Genomic DNA, 18,178 nt, shown 5'->3' on the forward strand with positions numbered 1-18,178 from the left:
AGGTAAACGGCGTTTCCGTGTGCTGCTCTGGTTCACCAGAAGCGGCTTAGTCACGCTGGCCACATGACCCGGAAGCTGTCTGCGGACAAACGCTGGCTCCCTCGGCCTATAGAGCGAGATGAGTGCCTCAACCCCAGAGTCGGACACGACTGGACCTGATGGTCAGGGGTCCCTTTAACTTTACAATGTAAAGTGAGCCATAAAATTAGATGCATTCTACCAAGCGTAACTTGCATTTTTATTAGGTGGCAAATGTTGCCGGATATGTTTGGCGCCAACCCAGTTCTTACCTGTGGGATCTTGTAGATACCTGACATGCTTGCAATATGCGTGGAGGTGTCAGATTCAGCCCTTTCAAGAACAGCCAGTGGCATCCTGCATCTTCCACAGCTGTAGTTGGGAATGTTGATTTTCCCTCCAGCAAAGAGGTCTATCAGGGCATCAGAAGTCGTCCTTCCCTCGAAAAAGGTATCATAGATGCTGTAGCCCAGGGTGATGTTGGGTAAGAGCCTGGGGTTATGATTGATCTCCTGAATGGCATGTGGGAAAGAATAAACATGCCATACTCCCCCATCAAACCAACTGGGGGGGGGGGATGGAATGTGTCAGTTCATTTTTATTTATTTATTAAATTTGTTCAACACATTTCATGCAAACATCACAGGGTGTTTCACAACATAAAAACACAAAATAAGAATCCAAAATACATTATTATTCACTTTTATCCATGAGAGAACCAGTTTTTTCTTCCCACTCCAAGCAAGGGCCATGGCTCAAACCAGAGACATTAATTCTGTCTATGAACTTCCAGAAAATAATTTCAAATTGAGAGTGTGAAACTCCCCAATTTTCATGCTAAGGATCTTGACCACAGTATTCTGCCTTTCCCAATATTCTGAGAGAGGCAATGAGGTTTTTTTTTCTTTTTAACTGTTTTTATTGGGATTGTTTTTTAAAAAAATTATTTTCATTAATTTTCCGAAGTATTACAAATCAAACCAAATTACTTTAATTGAATACAATTACTTAAAATCAGGTTTCCCGCTCCTGTTTCAAACATATGTTTGAATTGCATTTTGCTTACGAATAAAAATCATCAACTCAAATACATCTCACAGCTTCTTCTACCTTTGAGAAAACAGGTTCTGCTTTGGGGAGCATGGCAGAATTTTTTAAACTTAAATTGCAATGCAAAATGCATTGAAACACTGCTTTTCACCAAATGAAAAGAAATATAGAGATATTTTAATAAATAAATGAAATAAATCGCAGGTCCCCTCGCATTGACATTCTGGTTTGCAGCCCCAGAAAAGACCCACCCTAGTTTCAATCAGTTTCATCTCACACTTTTAAAAGTAAAAGGGGGAGTTTGTTGTTTTTAAAAAACATCATGCTCCTATCCAGAGTTCCCTGTTTATTTGATCCCACTGAATGAGATGCTCCCTCAGTCTTGAGACATAAGATAGGAGATATTTATTTATTAGGGATACAATAAAATAGGGGCGGAACCAGCGACAACAAGTCATGCAGTCTGCAAGATTAATTTCTAGATAGGATGATAGATAGTGCTGGGGCATGTTGATAACAATGAAAAGGGGAACTGTACGTAGTCTCAACTTCCTGGAAGTCAAATATAGATTGATGGGTTGGATGTTGAAAGCCTCTAAGCCAAGATGGGTGTACTGAAGTTCTTGGTCTTAGAGGACAACATGGATATACTGAGCACAAGGGAAATCGGGTGGAATGGAGAGAACCAGTGGGTCATGGTTATCTCTGGATACAAACTAGAAGGCCATTCCGGAGGTGGTATTACTCTGTATCTGAAGAAGTGTGCATGCACACGAAAACTCATACCAATAACAAACTTAGTTGGTCTCTAAGGTGCTACTGGAAGGATTTTTTTTATTCTGTATTTCAAAGAAAACTAGAAATCTTGAAAGCATTGTACACCTTCACAGAATCTTTGTAGGTGGTGATATGGGCCCCCAAAAGTGATAAAAATGCTCAAGGCGACCTTCAGATGATGAATGAAATCAGTGTAGCATCTAAAGGGGAGACATTGTGATAACAGGTCACTTCAACTACCCTTACGTAGACTGCCTACATACAGTATGTTTTCCAGTCTTGGCAAAGAAGTGACATTTCTAGACACCCCAAATGACTGTGTACTAGACACTTGATGTTGGAACTGACAAGAAGGGCAGGGACCTTGGACTTAATATTGAGTAGTGCCCAGAACTTTAGTGGTGAGTTCTGGCAACTCTTTTTCTACAAAAATAGCACTGACAGTATGAATGTATTGCTACCTACTCTCCAATTCTCTCACATAAGAACAAAAGAATAGTCTGCTGGATCAGACCAATGACTCATTTATTCATATATCATTTTCTACCAGGTGCTTGAGGGAAGACCAGGGAGGTGCCGCAACTGAGTCTTGATTATCTCCTGTTGAAAAAAATGTCCTGAAGGCAGCATTACTTACTACTCAAACTGGGTTAAGGGAGTGCTGGTAAAGGTGAAGGGATATTGTCCTCCAATCATTTGTGAAGATACAATTCCACTAATGAGGTAGTCTCCCGTCCTGTAAAAATTCACAGCCAAATCTTGATCCCTGATCAGATTCAGTGGGCATTTAGTCCTTGGCTGCATCCCATAGGTTGCAAGAGGCAGCAGCAGAAGCAGTGTTGTCATTCTGGGTCTACCTGCTACACTCCCCTATTGATTGTTCCTCCCAACTTCATAGCCAGCTATTCAGAAGAGATCCCATCTCTTGAAAGAACGATGTTTCAGGGACTTGACAAATATGGGGGTGGGGTGTCCTGATCTGGCTTCAGAGACCAAGAGAAATGGAAGGGACTGATCATGGCTCAGCAGAAGAGCATCTGTTTTGCACCCAGAAGGTGTTTTATACATCAGACCTTTCAGGCGCACTGCAATGAAGAAACCCCTGTTGCCCTTGATTGTGATGCTTAGCTTATTGGTCCCCAAATGCAGTATTTCAGGTGGTGTTTGGGTGACGTGGACTCAGGAAAGAATAAAATTGATCACTGTGATTCTGATGATTGTAAAGGGAAGAAAGGTCTCCCCTGAAACTACAGGAGCAGGTGCAGAGCAGGAAGAAAACATATTTACTTAGTTGACTGACGTGGTTCAGAGGTCCAGAACATGGGATATCCATTTGAAATTTAATAATTTGGAATGTAATCAGCCCTGAGTACTCACTGGAAGGACAGATCCTGAAGCTGAGGCTCCAATACTTTGGCCACCTCATGAGAAGAGAAGACTCCCTGGAAAAGACCCTGGTGTTGGGAAAGATGGAGGGCACAAGGAGAAGGGGACAACAGAGGATGAGATGGTTGGACAGTGTTCTCGAAGCTTCCAAACTGTGGGAGGCAGTGGAAGACAGGAGTGCCTGGCGTGCTCTGGTCCATGGGGTCACGGAGAGTCGGAAGAAGAAGAAGAGTTTGGATTTGATATCCCGCTTTTCACTACCCGAAGGAGTCTCAAAGCGGCTAACATTCTCCTTTCCCTTCCTCCCCCACAACAAACACTCTGTGGGGTGAGTGGGGCTGAGAGACTTCAAAGAAGTGTGACTAGCCCAAGGTCACCCAGCAGCTGCATGTGGAGGAGTGGAGACACGAACCCGGTTCCCCAGATTACGAGTATACCGCTCTTAACCACTACACCACACTGGACACGACTAAATGACTAAACAACAACCATTTGGCCTTTTCTCTCTTTTCCCCCCTTTCTGTTTGATGATTTGATTTGAGGTTAATTGGAATGTTTTTAATGGAAAATTAATAAAAATTATTTACACACACAAAAAAAGTTGACTGGTGTGGTTCAAGGAGAAAGGTGAGTTTGGCTGAACGTTATTGACGTCAGAAAAGCCTTGAGGCTGGATCAGACCAAAGGCCCACGAAGTCAACTACCCTGTTCTTACAATGGCCAAGCAGATGCCCCCCAAGGAAGCCCACAAGCAGGAGATGAGGGTAGAAGCACTTTCCCAACATGTGATTTCCCAAGGGCTTCCTATCTCCAACAGTGCAGAGAGAAGATATCAATAAGGCCTAGGAGCCTTTGATAGCCTTTTCTGCTTCTGTAAATTCATCTAGACACCTGCTTTTATTTTAAGCACAGTTTATATGCCACTTAAGTATACGATGTCAAAATACAAGGTATGCCAAAGTATGCATTCTGCTACACTAAATGATGGATTTATTACCAAGGCAGAATGAGTATCATATGGCACCAAAAAATGTGCCAGTTCTGCATATTGAATCAGTTGAGTGGCCATATAGGGAGTTAGGCAAGCTGTTAAGAGCTTTGGTAAGTCCTTCAACTTGGCCCAGCAACCACTGAAGATCTCTGAACAGAGTTGTTGTAGGATGGCAAAGTCTCTTCCTCTTGAACGCTTCTGTACTTTCTGGATTTATGGTTATGGTCCTCCGACACACCAGAGACTGACCTAACCAGGATTGCCAGTGGGCAACAGTGTGGTCAATACACCAGCAGCATCCATTATCTCTCTATCAAACCCAACAATTCCCATTAGCCTATCCCGAGATCTAGAGGTTTTGTGGTAAAGGAGATGGTACTTCTGTGTGCAACGGCAGTAACACACAGCCCTTTTCCTGCCTTGCTCCATTTCCTGACGCTCACAAATATGAAGAAGCTCCACTGAATGGCTACTTGAGGATGCAAAGGAGGCAGAGAAGTTGGCCTTCTTTGTCTCTTTCACTACCACACAGTAGGCATAGTGTGATGGCCTGGGAGTCAGACTCTGATGCTGAACCTGAGGGATCCCAGCCTGCACAGGATTCCCCGCCTCCAGAACCAGCTGAGCAAGGGCCAGGGCTTGAGCCTGAAGGATCCTCACCTGTGCTGGATCCCCAGGTGCAGGCATCAGCAGAGTCTGCTCTGGCTCCTGATGGGAGGGAGGACCCATTGCCTGCAGGTGCTCCACTCCCAGCCTCTTCAGAGGAAGCTGAGGCAGCCCCTGGGTCCAGTAACCCACCAGTCTCTCCTGAGCTGCAGACGCTCAGGACAGAGAGGCGAAGAGAGCTAAGTGCTTTCAGGAGGAGTGCTCGCCTCCAGGCCCGGAGGAGAGGCGAGTCTCCGGAGGATTGGGGCCGCCCTAAGCATAGGGCCAGATAAAAGCCAGCCAGACCCAGCCCAAGGTGCGTGAGCAACTTAGTTGCAAGCGTGTGCTCAACCTGCAACCTCGTGCCTGCACCTGCCTTGGACCTTGACCTACTCCCTGCCTCGCTCCCCGCCAGACTGACCTCCTTTGGACCCCTAGACCCAGAACTGGACTTGGACCTCGCTTCACAGACAAACCCCTGGGGCCAGCACACATAGTTGTGTTGTTTCACTTGTGGTCTTCACAGCCTGCCTTTCCTAACTCTTGTCATCATCTGATCTATTCCATTAGCCTTAATTCACTGGTGTACTATTGTGAAGATTGGGCCCCGCAATGCCAGATAAGGTGCAGCTGTGTCAAGAGCGCAAACTGTCTTCCTCTTCCACAGCATGGCAAATATAATGTGGGGGGGGGGGGGTCATCTGTTTTGTCAGTAGTACATAGAATCATAGAGTTGGAAGGGATCCAATGGATCATCTAGTCCAACCCCCTGCAATGCAGGATGTCAGGGAAAGAGGGATTGCTCGGGAGGAGCAGGGGGAGAGAAAGGGGCAAGCTGCAGCTGGGAGAAAAGATAGCAATTCTTCCAGTAAAGGGGGGTCGCTGGGATATAGAGAGCAGTTGCCTATAATTTCAAGAGATTCATCTTCCTCCTCCAGCCCCCATCAGGAATTGTCTCCGGAGGAGGGGGAGATTTCAAACACTGTCAGTAGCAGACAAGTGAGTGAGCCGAGGGGGAGGAGGAGGAGGCGCAGACGTCATTTTAGAGTGCCGAGAAGTTGGCTCTGTTGGTGCGCGTGGGAGAAGTCGGCAGTCCGGGAAACTGAAACTGATTAAGCAGTCATGCTTCAAGACTCTGTAATTCTTAATGAACAATAAATAGTTTTATAGCTCACCGGGGAGCTGGTCGTTTCTCATGAGCAACCCCAAAGGGAAGAGGATCCCTGACACAGGAATATGTACCCATCAAACCCATGACCTTAGCGTTATCAACACCACGTTCTAACCAACTGAGCTACCAAGCGTGAAAAGTATCTAGGGTTCTTACTAGACCACAAGCTGAACATAAGTCAACAACATGACTAGATGACCCTCAGGGTCCCTTCCAGCTCTACAATTCTATGATTCTATTCAAGGCTGCATCAACAGAAGTATAGTGTCCCGGTGAAGGGAAATAGTAGTAGCACTCTTTTCTGTCTTGGTCAGACCACACCTGGAATACTGTGTCCAATTCTGAGGACCACAATTTAAGAAAGATGTTGACAAGCTGGAACATGTCCAGAGGAGGGCAACCAAGATGGAAACCATGCCTTATGAGGAATGGCTGAGGGAGTTGGGGATGTTTAGCCTGGATTATAGGAGACTGAACTATTTAAAATTTTAAAAGATGATGCTGTTGAGGTGCTACACTCAATATGCCTGCAAGTTTGGAAAACTCAGCAGTGGCCAGAGGATTGGAGAAGATCAGTCTACATCCCAATCCCAAAGAAGGGCAGTGCCAAAGAATGCTCCAACTACCGCACAATTGCACTCATTTCACACGCTAGCAAGGTTATTTAAAAATAAAAACAGAGGTTCAGACAAATTCATGGAGGTGGATATATTCCCCCTCCAGTTGGGAGGTAGGATTCCTAGGAGTACAGGTTTTGGGGAATCACATGTATGGAAGTGCCACTGTCCTCATCTCCTGCTTGTTGGCTTCCCTTCGGGGCATCTGGTTGATCAATGTGAAAACTGGAAGCTGGAATTCGTGGGCCCTTGGTTTGATCCAGTTTCAGAACTCTTCTGATATCAATAAAAGTTAGCCAAACTCACCTTTCTCCCTCCATGATCTACCTCAGTGTATTGCGTAAACATGTTTTCCCCCTACTCTGCACCTGCTCCCATAAAGTTCAGAGGAGAACTTTCTCCCTTAACAATTATCAGAACTACAGCTATCTATGCTTATTCTTTCCAGAGTCCAAGTGACTCCCTCACACCCCCTTCAATGTTACCTAACAATAATGTAAATATCACAGTCAGGCTCAGCGTGGTGTTATTTACTCCACTGTGCCTGATAAGTTTGATGCATAAAATACCTCATGTGCCACAGAATATTTGGGGCCAAGATACAGGGCAGGTGAAGGGGTGAGATAAGTGTGTGTGAAGCTTACTCAGAATACAGGAAACTGAACCCTGTAGCTCAGTACTATCTACTGACTGAGAGCTCTCCAGATAGAGGGCATTCCCAGCCTTACGTGCAGAGTTTAGCAGGATTGAACCTAGCATCAAAGCTGTATTTCTCAAGTCCTGTCTTTTTCAACCCTTGTTTTGCAAGAGTTGGGGGGTTTCTTCTCATTAGCTGGCTATGGAGTTGGGAGGAAGCCATAAGGGAAGTGTAGCAGGCAAACACAGGATGATAACACAACTTCTGCTTTTGCATCTTGCCACCTACGGAATGCAGCAGAAGGCCAAATGTCCACTGAATCTGATCAGGGATAAAAATTCTGTTATGAATTTCTACAGATCAGGAGACTACCTCATTAGTGGAGTCACACCTCTGAAATATATTAAAGATCTCTCTCCATTCACCTTTTCAAGCACCCCTTACAGCAAGCTTCAGTCGTAAGTAATGATGCACTGGGTCAGCCTCTGTTTTCTGGTACTCCTGATGAATCACTATCTCCTGATTTATGTTTGAAGTCTGGCGGAGCATTTCATTCTGTGGGATCACGTACAATTGGGAAATGTGGGTAGGATTGTAGTGTTATACAAAAGCAACGAACACCCTCCTTGCTTTAAAATCTGTGATATGAAATGGATGAAACTATCCTGGGCTGCTTTTCCCATGCTCTCACTAGAAATATACAAACCATTGTTTGGGAACCAATTTTTGTGCAATTTACATGCCTGGAGAGGTTCTCAGATACAGTGGTAGTTGCTAACCACTGGACCTGATAGGGTGGCCAAGGAGGTCATAGAAGCGTAGAATTGTAGGGACCCTGAGGACCATCTAGTCCAACCCCCTGCAATACAGGAATCTCAACTAAAGTATCCAAGGCAGGTCACCAGGAAAAGGACTGATTCATGTTCTGTTTTGCCCACCCCACCCCCCACTCCATCCTCCTCTCTTGCTAAGATACTATTGGTCTACTTTCATATTTATTTCAATTAGTACAAAGAGAATCAATTGACTTTCATTTTCAGTCAATTGTGGATGACTATGTGACATGCTTTTTTTGCAGTCGGATGAATGGGAGGGACTGGCACATTCTTTCCTTCTTGCTTGCGGTTCAGGAGATCAACCATAACCCCGGGCTCTTACCCAACATCACCCTGGGCTACAGCATTTATGATACTTATTTTGATGGAAGAACAACTTCTGATGCCCTGACAGACCTCCTTGCTGGTGGGAAAATCAACATTCCAAACTACAGGTGTGGAAGATGGAATAAGCTGCTGGCTCTTCTGGAAGGGGGTGAATCCGACATCTCCACATACATTGCAAGCATGCTGGGCACCTACAAGATCCCACAGGTAAGAACTGGGCTCATAACAAACACACCTGGCAACATTTGCTACCTTGTGAAAGAACAAGTTATGCAACTGATTTTACTGCTTACTTTACATTCTACATCGCTTTGAAACATTGCTTTTCATGAAGTGAAGAGCCATATAGAAATATTTCAATAACTAAATTGACGCTAGCACTTCTGCATGTAAAACGGATGCTCTGCGGCATGGCTCTTCACCAGTTTTATTATGCGGTGTGTTAAGTAGAATTGGTTTAATTGACACTGAAATGGAAATGGCTATGGCTATGTGTATGGTGAAAGGGTTTAACTGGAAGATGCCACAGACGCGAAATTAAGAGCCAAAAGGAACTTGTGAGTTCTGAGTTGATAATTAACTGTTGTTATTCTCTGCTAGCTAACACGTGAGTGTTTAACCTTAGATCGGGTGATTAATATATAGAAATTCACCAGATTAGAAGGGTAGTGGCTGAGTCTTTGTTCCCAGACTCTTTCAGAGGGAGGAAGTAAATGAATCTTTCACACAGAAGTGTCCAATCTTTGTCCTGAAAAACAAGGCATGAGTCTCTTTTCATTTCAACAGCTCAGTTACGGCTTAGTTCAGGATGGTGTCCAATCCCCTTTTGTCTATCGCATGGTTCCAAAGCAAGAAACTCAGTACCAAGGGATGGTCCAACTCCTACTGCATTTCAAGTGGACGTGGATTGGTCTCTTTGCTCCAGACAATGACAATGGAGAAAGGTTCCTGAGTACCTTGACATCCCTGATGAACGAAAGGGGAATTTGTGTTGCCTTCACAAAAAGAGTACTACTACAAACTTGGCTGTGGTTACCCCATGAACAGCCTGCCATGTGGAGACAAGTCAATGTATTTGTTTACTACACGGGCTCTCAATATGGACTTTTTATAATCATAGAGGTACAATCCTTCCTTGAAAGGTTGCAAACTGGGGGTAAAGTCTGGATAACCACAGCTCTTCAGGACACAATCTTGTTCTATGATACCGAATCCTTCCGGTATGCCCATGGCTCTTTGTCCTTTATACTGAAGACCAAAAGGAGGACAAAAATGGACTACTATAAGCCAATGTCCGCTACGAGTCTAAGCATTTGGACAGAAAAATTTGATTGTTCATATTCAAAGCATGCCTTGTCTGTGAGGGGTTGGACAAGGTGCAGGGAGAAGGAGAATCTGAAGAGGCTGCCCCAGGAGGAGATTGAAAAAATTCAGTCCCAAGACAACTATGTCAATTACTACAGTGTCCAAATTGTGGCTGAGGCCTTGAATGCTGCATATTCATCCAGCTCAAAATGGATGTTGACAGTGGGTGGTGAAAACAAATTGGAACTTGAAAGGCTACAGCCATGGCAGGTACGTCTTTTGCCTTCTGCAAACTTCCATTCATTGTCTCAGCTCCGGAATCATCAAGATATGAGCCTAGGAAGCTCATTATATTTTGTCAGACCAATGATCCATCTAGTTTAACGTCTTCTACACTGACTAGCAGGGACGCGGGTGGCGCTGTGGTCTAAACCACAGAGCCTAGGGCTTGCTAATCAGGTGGTCAGTGGTTCAAATCCCCATGACGGGATGAGCTCCCGTTGCTAGGTCCCAGCTCCTGCCAACCTAGCAGTTCGAAAGCACGTCAAAGTGCAAGTAGATAAATAGGTACCACTCCGGCGGGAAGGTAAACGGCATCTCCTTGCGCTGCTCTGGTTCGCCAGAAGCAGCTTAGTCATGCTGGCCACATGACCCGGAAGCTGTACGCCGGCTCCCTCGGCCAATAAAGTGAGATGAGCGCCACAACCCCAGAGTCGATCGCGACTGGACCTAATAGTCAGGGGTCCCTTTACACTGACTAGCAGCAAAGACAGAGGAAGCTGCCTTACAATGAGTCAGACACACCAGTGGTACATTTTATTTCCACAAATTTATAAGCCACCCTCCATCACATCAATATGACCCCAGGGAAGTTTCCCTAAAAATGCAGTGAACAGTATATGTGAACAAATATTAAAACAATCCAATAGCATTGTGTTTGTTGTGAGAGAGGTTTGTGGAGAAAGATGCTGGGAAATTATCTGATATATTTCACTCCCTTTTTCAAAGCTGCATTCCACAGGGCAGGCACAACTACAGAGAAGGCCCTCTGCATGGTTCCCACTAACCTCACTTCTCAGAAGGAGAGAACTGGCAGAAGGCCCTCAGAGCTGGATCTGAGTGTCCAAGGCTGGGGGTGGAGACACCCTTCAGGTATTCCTAAACATTAGGAAGAACTTCCTGACAGTGAGAGCTGTTCGACAGTGGAATTTGCTGCCAAGGAGTGTGGTGGAGTCTCCTTCTTTGGAGGTCTTGACAGCCATCTGTCAGAAATGCTTTGATGGCGTTTCCTGCTTGGCAGGGGGTTGGACTGGATGGCCCTTGTGGTCTCTTCCAACTCTATGATTCTATGATTCTATTCAGGGCCAAAGCTGTTCAGGGCTTTAAAGGTCAGCACCAAAATTGTTCTTGCACTCAGAAATGTACTGGGAGCCACCGTAGGTTTTATTCAGAGGAGATCAGGATGCATTGTAAGCAGGGCTGAATTATCCAACATGGTTTCATGTTCTCTCAATATTGGAGTTTTCTCTGTCATTGTAGCTTCATCCTTTCTTGAAAGAAGTCCATTTCTCTTCTAATACTTCAGCTGATGGACAGAACTTGGATGAGAATGGAGCATTAGCCATTGGATTTGATATAGTGAACTGGGTGATGTTTCCTAATAATTCTCGTGCTAGAGTGACGATTGGGAGCATAGAGAGACAAACTTCCCCAGATCTAAAGTTCACCATAAACCCGGAAGCAATTGTATGGTCCAAGCTTTTTAACAAGGTAGGGAAATTATATGTGTCATTTTATTACCTGTGACATGTGGTAAGCTCTAGATACCTCCCTGGAGCTAAGTCCCATTGAGCTTAATGGAGCTCAATGGTTATGCATGAATAAGATTTTGCAGTGGGATAGGAGACTTTCCAAAGAGGTGCCCTCCAGAATTTTTGCAACTCCCATCTGTCCTAGCCATCATTGGTTGAAGGTATCTGAGGGGCATCAGACTGGGTAAAGCTGGAGTGCAGTAAGGTCTTCCTCATCTGTTTGGTCAATCAAGAGGGCAGCATGAAAACAGTTAACCTGAGAGTGGCAGAAATCAGTCAGCCAGCCATTCCTTATTTCAAAACTGTGTAATTCAGTAGCACAAGGGTTTCTCTGCCATGCTGGTCGGAAAAAACCAAAGGAAAATGTAATTGCCCCCAAATAGGGCCTTGAAGTAAATATCGGGACCGCCTCTCCTGGTATGTCCCGGGTAGGACCTTAAGGTCCTCAAATAATAACTTTTTGGAGGTCCCGAGCCACAAGGATGCTAGGTTGGCTTCAACTAGGGCCAGGGCCTTCTCAGTAGTGGCCCCAACTTGGTGGAACGGTCTGTCACAAGAGACCAGGGCCCTGCGGGATTTGGCATCTTTCCGCAGGGCCCGCAAGACGGAGCTGTTCCACCTGACCTTTGGGTTGGTTTCAGTTTAACCCTGATGTTTCATTCTTTTGGTGTGATTGGTGGGCTACTTAAAAATGAGGCTGCAGTCTAAATTAAATTTTAAATTGTATTTTAATCTGCATTTTAATGCATTGTTTTATGTTTTTGTTGTGATTTTATTGGTGTTAGCCACCCTGAGCCCGGTTTGGCGGGGAAGGGCAGGGTATAAATAAAAAATTATTATTATTATTATTATTATTATTATTATTATTATTATTATTATTATTATTATTATCCTTCCAAAATTCTATTATCTGTGTCCAAAGACATTCATCCAGAGACGTATCACTTTCTCTTCAGTGCTCAATTTTCTCTTCATGCCTAGACGGTGCCTCGTTCAAGATGCACAGAAAGCTGTCTCCCTGGATATTCCAGAAAAGTTCAGGAAGGGAAGCCCCCATGCTGCTATGATTGCTCTCCCTGCTCAGAAGGGACCATCTCCACTCAGGAAGGTAGGAGAGGATCTTGGAGAAAATGGCCTTCGATGGGCGGATAGGTTAATTTCTGAGCCAGGCTGAACATAATGTTTGTAATGGCACCCCATGAATGCAATGTCATTCCCAGAGAGGGCTTACCTGAAAATTTTCTTTGCCCACTAGCTCACATGTGAACAATAAATCTGGATTTAACGGTAGCTGCTCTGCAGAACTCAGGTTTATGATTTTTATACTGTTGTTTTCTCATTTCTCATTTTGTCTTCTATTATATCACCCATCAGTCTAACCGACAGACAGGTAAAATATCTTGCAAGTCAACCAATCAATAAAAATTTAAATCGTAAGCAGCCTCAAGGATATCAGAAGAACCTTGCTTAATGAGAGCAAAGCAGCCTGTTCTGAGAGGCCAGTAGGATTCCCATGGGAAGGCCAGTAGCAGCATAGAAAGAACAGCCCTCCTACCCCCCCATGTGATCTATAGCAACTGGTATTGTTGTTTTTGTTCAGTCATATCCGACTCTTCGTGACCCCATGGACCAGAGCACGCCAGGCACGCCTATCTTTCACTGCCTCTCGCAGTTTGGCCAAACTCATGCTAGTCGCTTCGAGAACACTGTCCAACCATCTCATCCTCTGTCGTCCCCTTCTCCTTGTGCCCTCCATCTTTCCCAACTTCAGGGTCTTTTCCAGGGAGTCTTCTCTTCTCATGAGGTGGCCAAAGTACTGGAGCCTCAACTTCAGGATCTGTCCTTCCAGTGAGCACTCAGGGCTGATTTCTTTAAGAATGGATAGGTTTGATCTTCTTACAGTCCATGGGACTCTCAAGAGTCTCCTCCAGCACCATAATTCAAAAGCAGCAATTCTACGGCGATCAGTCTTCTTTATGGTCCAGCTCTCACTTCCGTACATCACTACTGGGAAAACCATAGCTTTAACTATATGGACCTTTGTCGGCAAGGTGATGTCTTTGCTTTTTAAGATGCTGTCTAGGTTTGTCATTGCTTTCCCCCCAAGAAGCAGGCGTCTTCTAATTTTGTGACTGCTGTCACCACCTGCAGTGATCATGGAGCCCAAGAAAGTAAAATACCAGCAACTGGTATATAAAGGTATTCAAAGCTCACCTCCCTGTTGCAGGGAATACATGACAGTGAATCTGATAGGGGGGTGTATTTTGATAGCTGAGGGAGAAGTGCACAAGACAGACAGCCCTAGGTTCACCAAACCTGTGATCTCAGGAGGGTTATTGGTGAGCTACGGTGTCAAGTCAGCACTAGGGCCAGTGAGAGGACCTGACTATTTCTCAGAGGTCTTCAGCAGTTCAGGAATGGTGATGGTGATGCAAAGTAATGCTGCCCCCAAGTTCCTCGGAGGAATCATCAGATCCAAATGTAATACGTGATTTTTTAAAAAAAATTATTCTAACGTCACTCTATAATAAAATAAAGTTGGGCTTAATATACCTGCTTCTCAATACTGGAACATGACAAGAAGTTGCCTTTATACCGAGTCAACTCATTAAGCCAGCAAACCTACTATTGTCTAATCCAGGGGTCCAGAATTTTTTCCCTGACCTTTCCACTAGATCTTAATTTCCCAAGCGAAAATTAGCAGCTGGGAGCTCTTGACAACTTGTCAGTCACCTAATGCAGTAGTGGTTTCGGCTGATTTCACCCTTCAGAAGGTGCTGAAGACTGTTCCAAAAACTCTGGTGTTTCAGGGTCCAAAAAGCAGCACAGCTGTATTTACCAGGAACTCTCCAACAGCCCCACACTAAATTAAATATTAAAATAAAGAAAGAAACAAATAAATAAATAAATCTTTATTGTCACTACACCACCCGTGTGCAGTGAAATTAAACGAGCCCCCCCCCCCAATACACTCAGTCTTGTTTGCACTCTGTGTGCTTGTCGGAAGTCAATTGCACTATTTTCCCCCCATTCAGCAGCCCAACAGCCCACGGATAAAAACTGTTCTTTAACCTGTTGGTGCGGCTGACTATACAGTATTTCTATATCTCCTGCCCGAAGGTAGCAGATTAAAGAGGTGTTGGCTGGGGTGTGAGTCGTCCCTGAGAATTTCCCTCTCTCCTGAGGCAGTGGTCTCCTGCGATATCATCTAGTGAACTCAGGGGACAGCCCATGATACCATGAGCTGTATTCACCACCCTCTGTAGGGACTTCCTGTCCGTGACTGTCAAACCAGCATACCACACTGTGATACAGTATAAAAGGACACTTTCTATTGTGGACAAGTAGAAAGAGATCATCAATTTTTGTTTGACATTGTTCTTACGCAGGACCCTAAGGAAATTGAGTCTCTGTTGGGCCTTCCTAACCACCTGGGTTGTATTGATTTTCCAAGTGAAGTCTTCACTAAGGGAAACTCCCAGGAATCTGAAGGAAGAGACTCTCTCTACACAGCCCCCCCCCCCATATACAACGGGGCTAGTTCCCCTCTCTTCCTCCGAAAGTCCAACACCATCTCCTTTGCCTTACTGATATTTAGGTGCAAGTTGTTCTCTAGGCACCATGTCAAGACTTCTTGAACCTCCTCCCTATACGCTAATTCATCACCACCTGTAATTAGACCCATTATGGTGGTATCATCAGCAAAACTTAATAATTACAGTGGATGGATCGGATGAAATACAGTCATATGTATACAATGAGTAGGGACTCAGCACGCATCCCTGTGGGGTGCCAGTGCTGAGCTTCAGAGAGGTAGATGTAACAGGCCCAATCCTCACTATTTGTGTGCGATCCCTCAGAAAATCTTTAATCCAATCACAGATCACACACAGACACACTAGTGTTTGAACCGGTGGTTTCGGAAGGTTGAAATAAGTCTGCTCACCCCTCTTGGTGCAGCGGCGTTGCGGGACAGCAGAGGCTTCACTGGAGCCCCGACAAGAGAAGAAGAGTTTGGATTTGATATCCTGCTTTATCACTACGGCCGAGAGACTTCAAAAAAAGTACGACTAGCCCAAGGTCACCCAGCAGCTGCATGTGGAGGAGCGGAGACACGAACCCGGTTCACCAGATTACAAGTCTACCGCTCTTAACCACTACACCACACTGGCTTGAACTTTGGTGCCCTTTCTGATAGGCAGCAGGGGCTTATGCCCTCACCGCCTATCAGGAACCAGACCCTAGCCTGCACCCTGCATGCAAATGGGGATGCAGGCAGGGACTTCAGCTGTGCCAGGGGACTTCCCTCGGATCCACAATAACACCACTGAAAAAGAGAAGTGGTTTCTATGGGATGGAAACTACTTCTGCCTCCTTGACCATTGCAATCAATATATAAGTTGACGGGTGGGTGGTAGTGTACCTTACTTAAGGTGCCAATTATTCTTTTGAAGCCTCACTTTTACTCATGTGACAACTACAGAAACTGTGGCAACCTTAATAGAGACAGCTCTGAAGTATCTCACAAAGAAAGTGTTTCCAGCCATGCTGCACAAGATCTTTTTGGGGGACTAAGTCAGTGGACTGAGGCTTATCAAGCAGTGAATGGTTGCTTCTCTCCTTCCCAACACAACAGTGTTCTTTCCTGATCTCTCCCATAGGCCCACCTTTCCCCACAACTGAAACAGCATTCAGACCATTGTAGGTCTGTGAATGATGTTAGGAGACTGAAGTGTGTTTTCCTCTCTGCAGAGGCTGATGAATGCGCCAAATGTCCAGAAGATCAGCATCCAAATGAGGACAGAGACCAGTGTGTCCCCAAAGTAATAAATTTTCTGTCCTATGAAGAATGTTTGGGGAGCATCCTGGCTTTCTTTGCCCTCTTCTTATCCTTAACCACAGGTTTTGTGTTAGGAATCTTCATTAAACACAAGGAAACTCCCATAGTCAAAGCCAACAACAGGGACCTCTCCTACATCCTCCTCATGTCTCTCCTGCTCTCCTTTTTGTCCTCCTTACTCTTCATTGGAAAGCCAAGGAAAACAACCTGCCTTCTGAGACAGACAACCTTCAGCATCATCTTCTCAGTTGCTGTCTCTTCTATCTTGGCAAAAACCATCACTGTGGTTCTGGCTTTCCTGGCCACTAAGCCAGGGAACAGGGTGAGAAGATGGCTAGGGAAGGGTTTGGCCAACTCCATTGTCATTTCCTGTTCCACTGTCCAAGTTCTCATTTGTACCATTTGGTTGGGCATCTCACCCCCATTCCCAGACTCTGACATGAGCTCCCAGCCTGGAGAGATCATCTTGAAGTGCAACGAAGGGTCTGTGGCCATGTTTTACACTGCCCTTGGCTACATGGGCTTCCTGGCTGCCATCTGCTTCATGGTGGCTTTCTTAGCCAGGAAGCTGCCTGGAAACTTCAATGAAGCCAAGCTGATCACCTTCAGCATGCTGGTCTTCTGCAGTGTTTGGGTGTCCTTTATTCCCACCTACCTGAGCACCAAGGGGAAGTACATGGTAGCCGTGCAGGTCCTCTCTATGTTGGCTTCCAGTGCTGGGCTTCTGGGCTGCATCTTCCTTCCCAAGTGCTTCATTATTATACTAAGGCCTGATCTGAATATGAAGGAGCACCTGACAAGGAAAAGCTAAATGAGATATTTGATCACAGCTTGTTGTGGGGATCTTTAAAAAGAAATTTGGATCCTGGACACATTTGTGATGGGAAAGAGATAGAAAAAGATCTACTGGTAGATATCTGGATGATTTGCGGTAGACCTCTAAGAGTTTCTGACTCCTAGTTCTTCAGCAATGGCAACTGTGGAGACCAGGAGACCCCATTATTTTTTAAATCATTCCTGTACCAGGCTCTTGTATCTTGAGTTAGGCTGCTCATTGCTCATAGCTAAATTTCAGAAGCTGCTTAAGATGTTGCAAACATAGCTGACTAAGTATAAAATGAATATAGCTAAATTAGGAGAAAGGTAACATGAAACCTGCTACATCATGGAGATAGCTAAAAGGTATGATGGGAATCTACAAAGTTGATACACATTTTGTTAGATTTCTATTTTTCCCACTGCAGTTGTGCAGTCATGAGACTATGTTTATACATTCCACAGGTTGTTGGGTTGTTGCTGGATCACGGGAGCGGATGTACGCTGTATTCTGTTTCCATTGGTGCCACTACCGAGAAGGCCCTCTGCCTGGTTCCCTGTAACCTTACTTCTCGTATGGAGGGAACCATCAGAAGGCCCTCGGCGCTGGACCTGTCTCCAGGTTGAACGATGGGGGTGAAGATGCTCTTTCAGGTATACTGGGCCGAGGCCATTTTGGGCTTTATAAGTCAGCACCAACACATTGAATTGTACTTGGAAAAGGACCAGGAGCCAATGTAGATCTTGTTATGTGGTCTCAGCAGTGGCTCCCAGTCACCAGTCTAGCTGCCACATAATTTCCAGGTCACCTTCAAAGGTAGCCCCATGTAGAGCACGTTGTAGTAGTCCAAGTGGGAGATAACTAGAGCATGCACCACTCTGACGAGACAGTGTGCAGGCTGGTAGGGTCTCAGCCTGCATACCAGATGGATCTGGTAGACAGCTGCATTG

At 45.2% G+C, this 18,178-nt stretch overlaps 1 protein-coding gene across 1 annotated transcript; it reads left to right on the forward strand.

Annotated features, from left to right (window-relative positions):
- Positions 1-8,396: 8,396 nt before the first annotated feature.
- LOC117042591 (vomeronasal type-2 receptor 26-like) lies at positions 8,397-17,222 on the forward strand. The gene is made up of 4 exons (XM_033142128.1): positions 8,397-8,662; positions 9,242-10,030; positions 12,553-12,679; positions 16,324-17,222. The coding sequence occupies exons 1-4, from the start codon at positions 8,636-8,638 to the stop codon at positions 17,220-17,222; spliced, it is 1,842 nt and encodes a 613-aa protein (XP_032998019.1). The 5' UTR covers positions 8,397-8,635.
- The last annotated feature ends 956 nt before the right edge of the window (positions 17,223-18,178 follow it).

The sequence above is a fragment of the Lacerta agilis genome, chromosome 2 (genome assembly GCF_009819535.1).
Source record: "Lacerta agilis isolate rLacAgi1 chromosome 2, rLacAgi1.pri, whole genome shotgun sequence".
NCBI lineage: Eukaryota > Metazoa > Chordata > Lepidosauria > Squamata > Lacertidae > Lacerta > Lacerta agilis.

What these genes read in the sequence shown, in the direction of transcription:
- LOC117042591 (XM_033142128.1), top strand. Translation starts at nt 8,636, where the DNA reads ATGCTGGGCACCTACAAGATCCCACAG. An exon ending in AAAGGCTACAGCCATGGCAG is followed by an intron (nt 10,031 to 12,552) that starts GTACGTCTTTTG and finishes CTTCATGCCTAG; the next exon opens with ACGGTGCCTCGTTCAAGATG. An exon ending in GACCATCTCCACTCAGGAAG is followed by an intron (nt 12,680 to 16,323) that starts GTAGGAGAGGAT and finishes TCCTCTCTGCAG; the next exon opens with AGGCTGATGAATGCGCCAAA.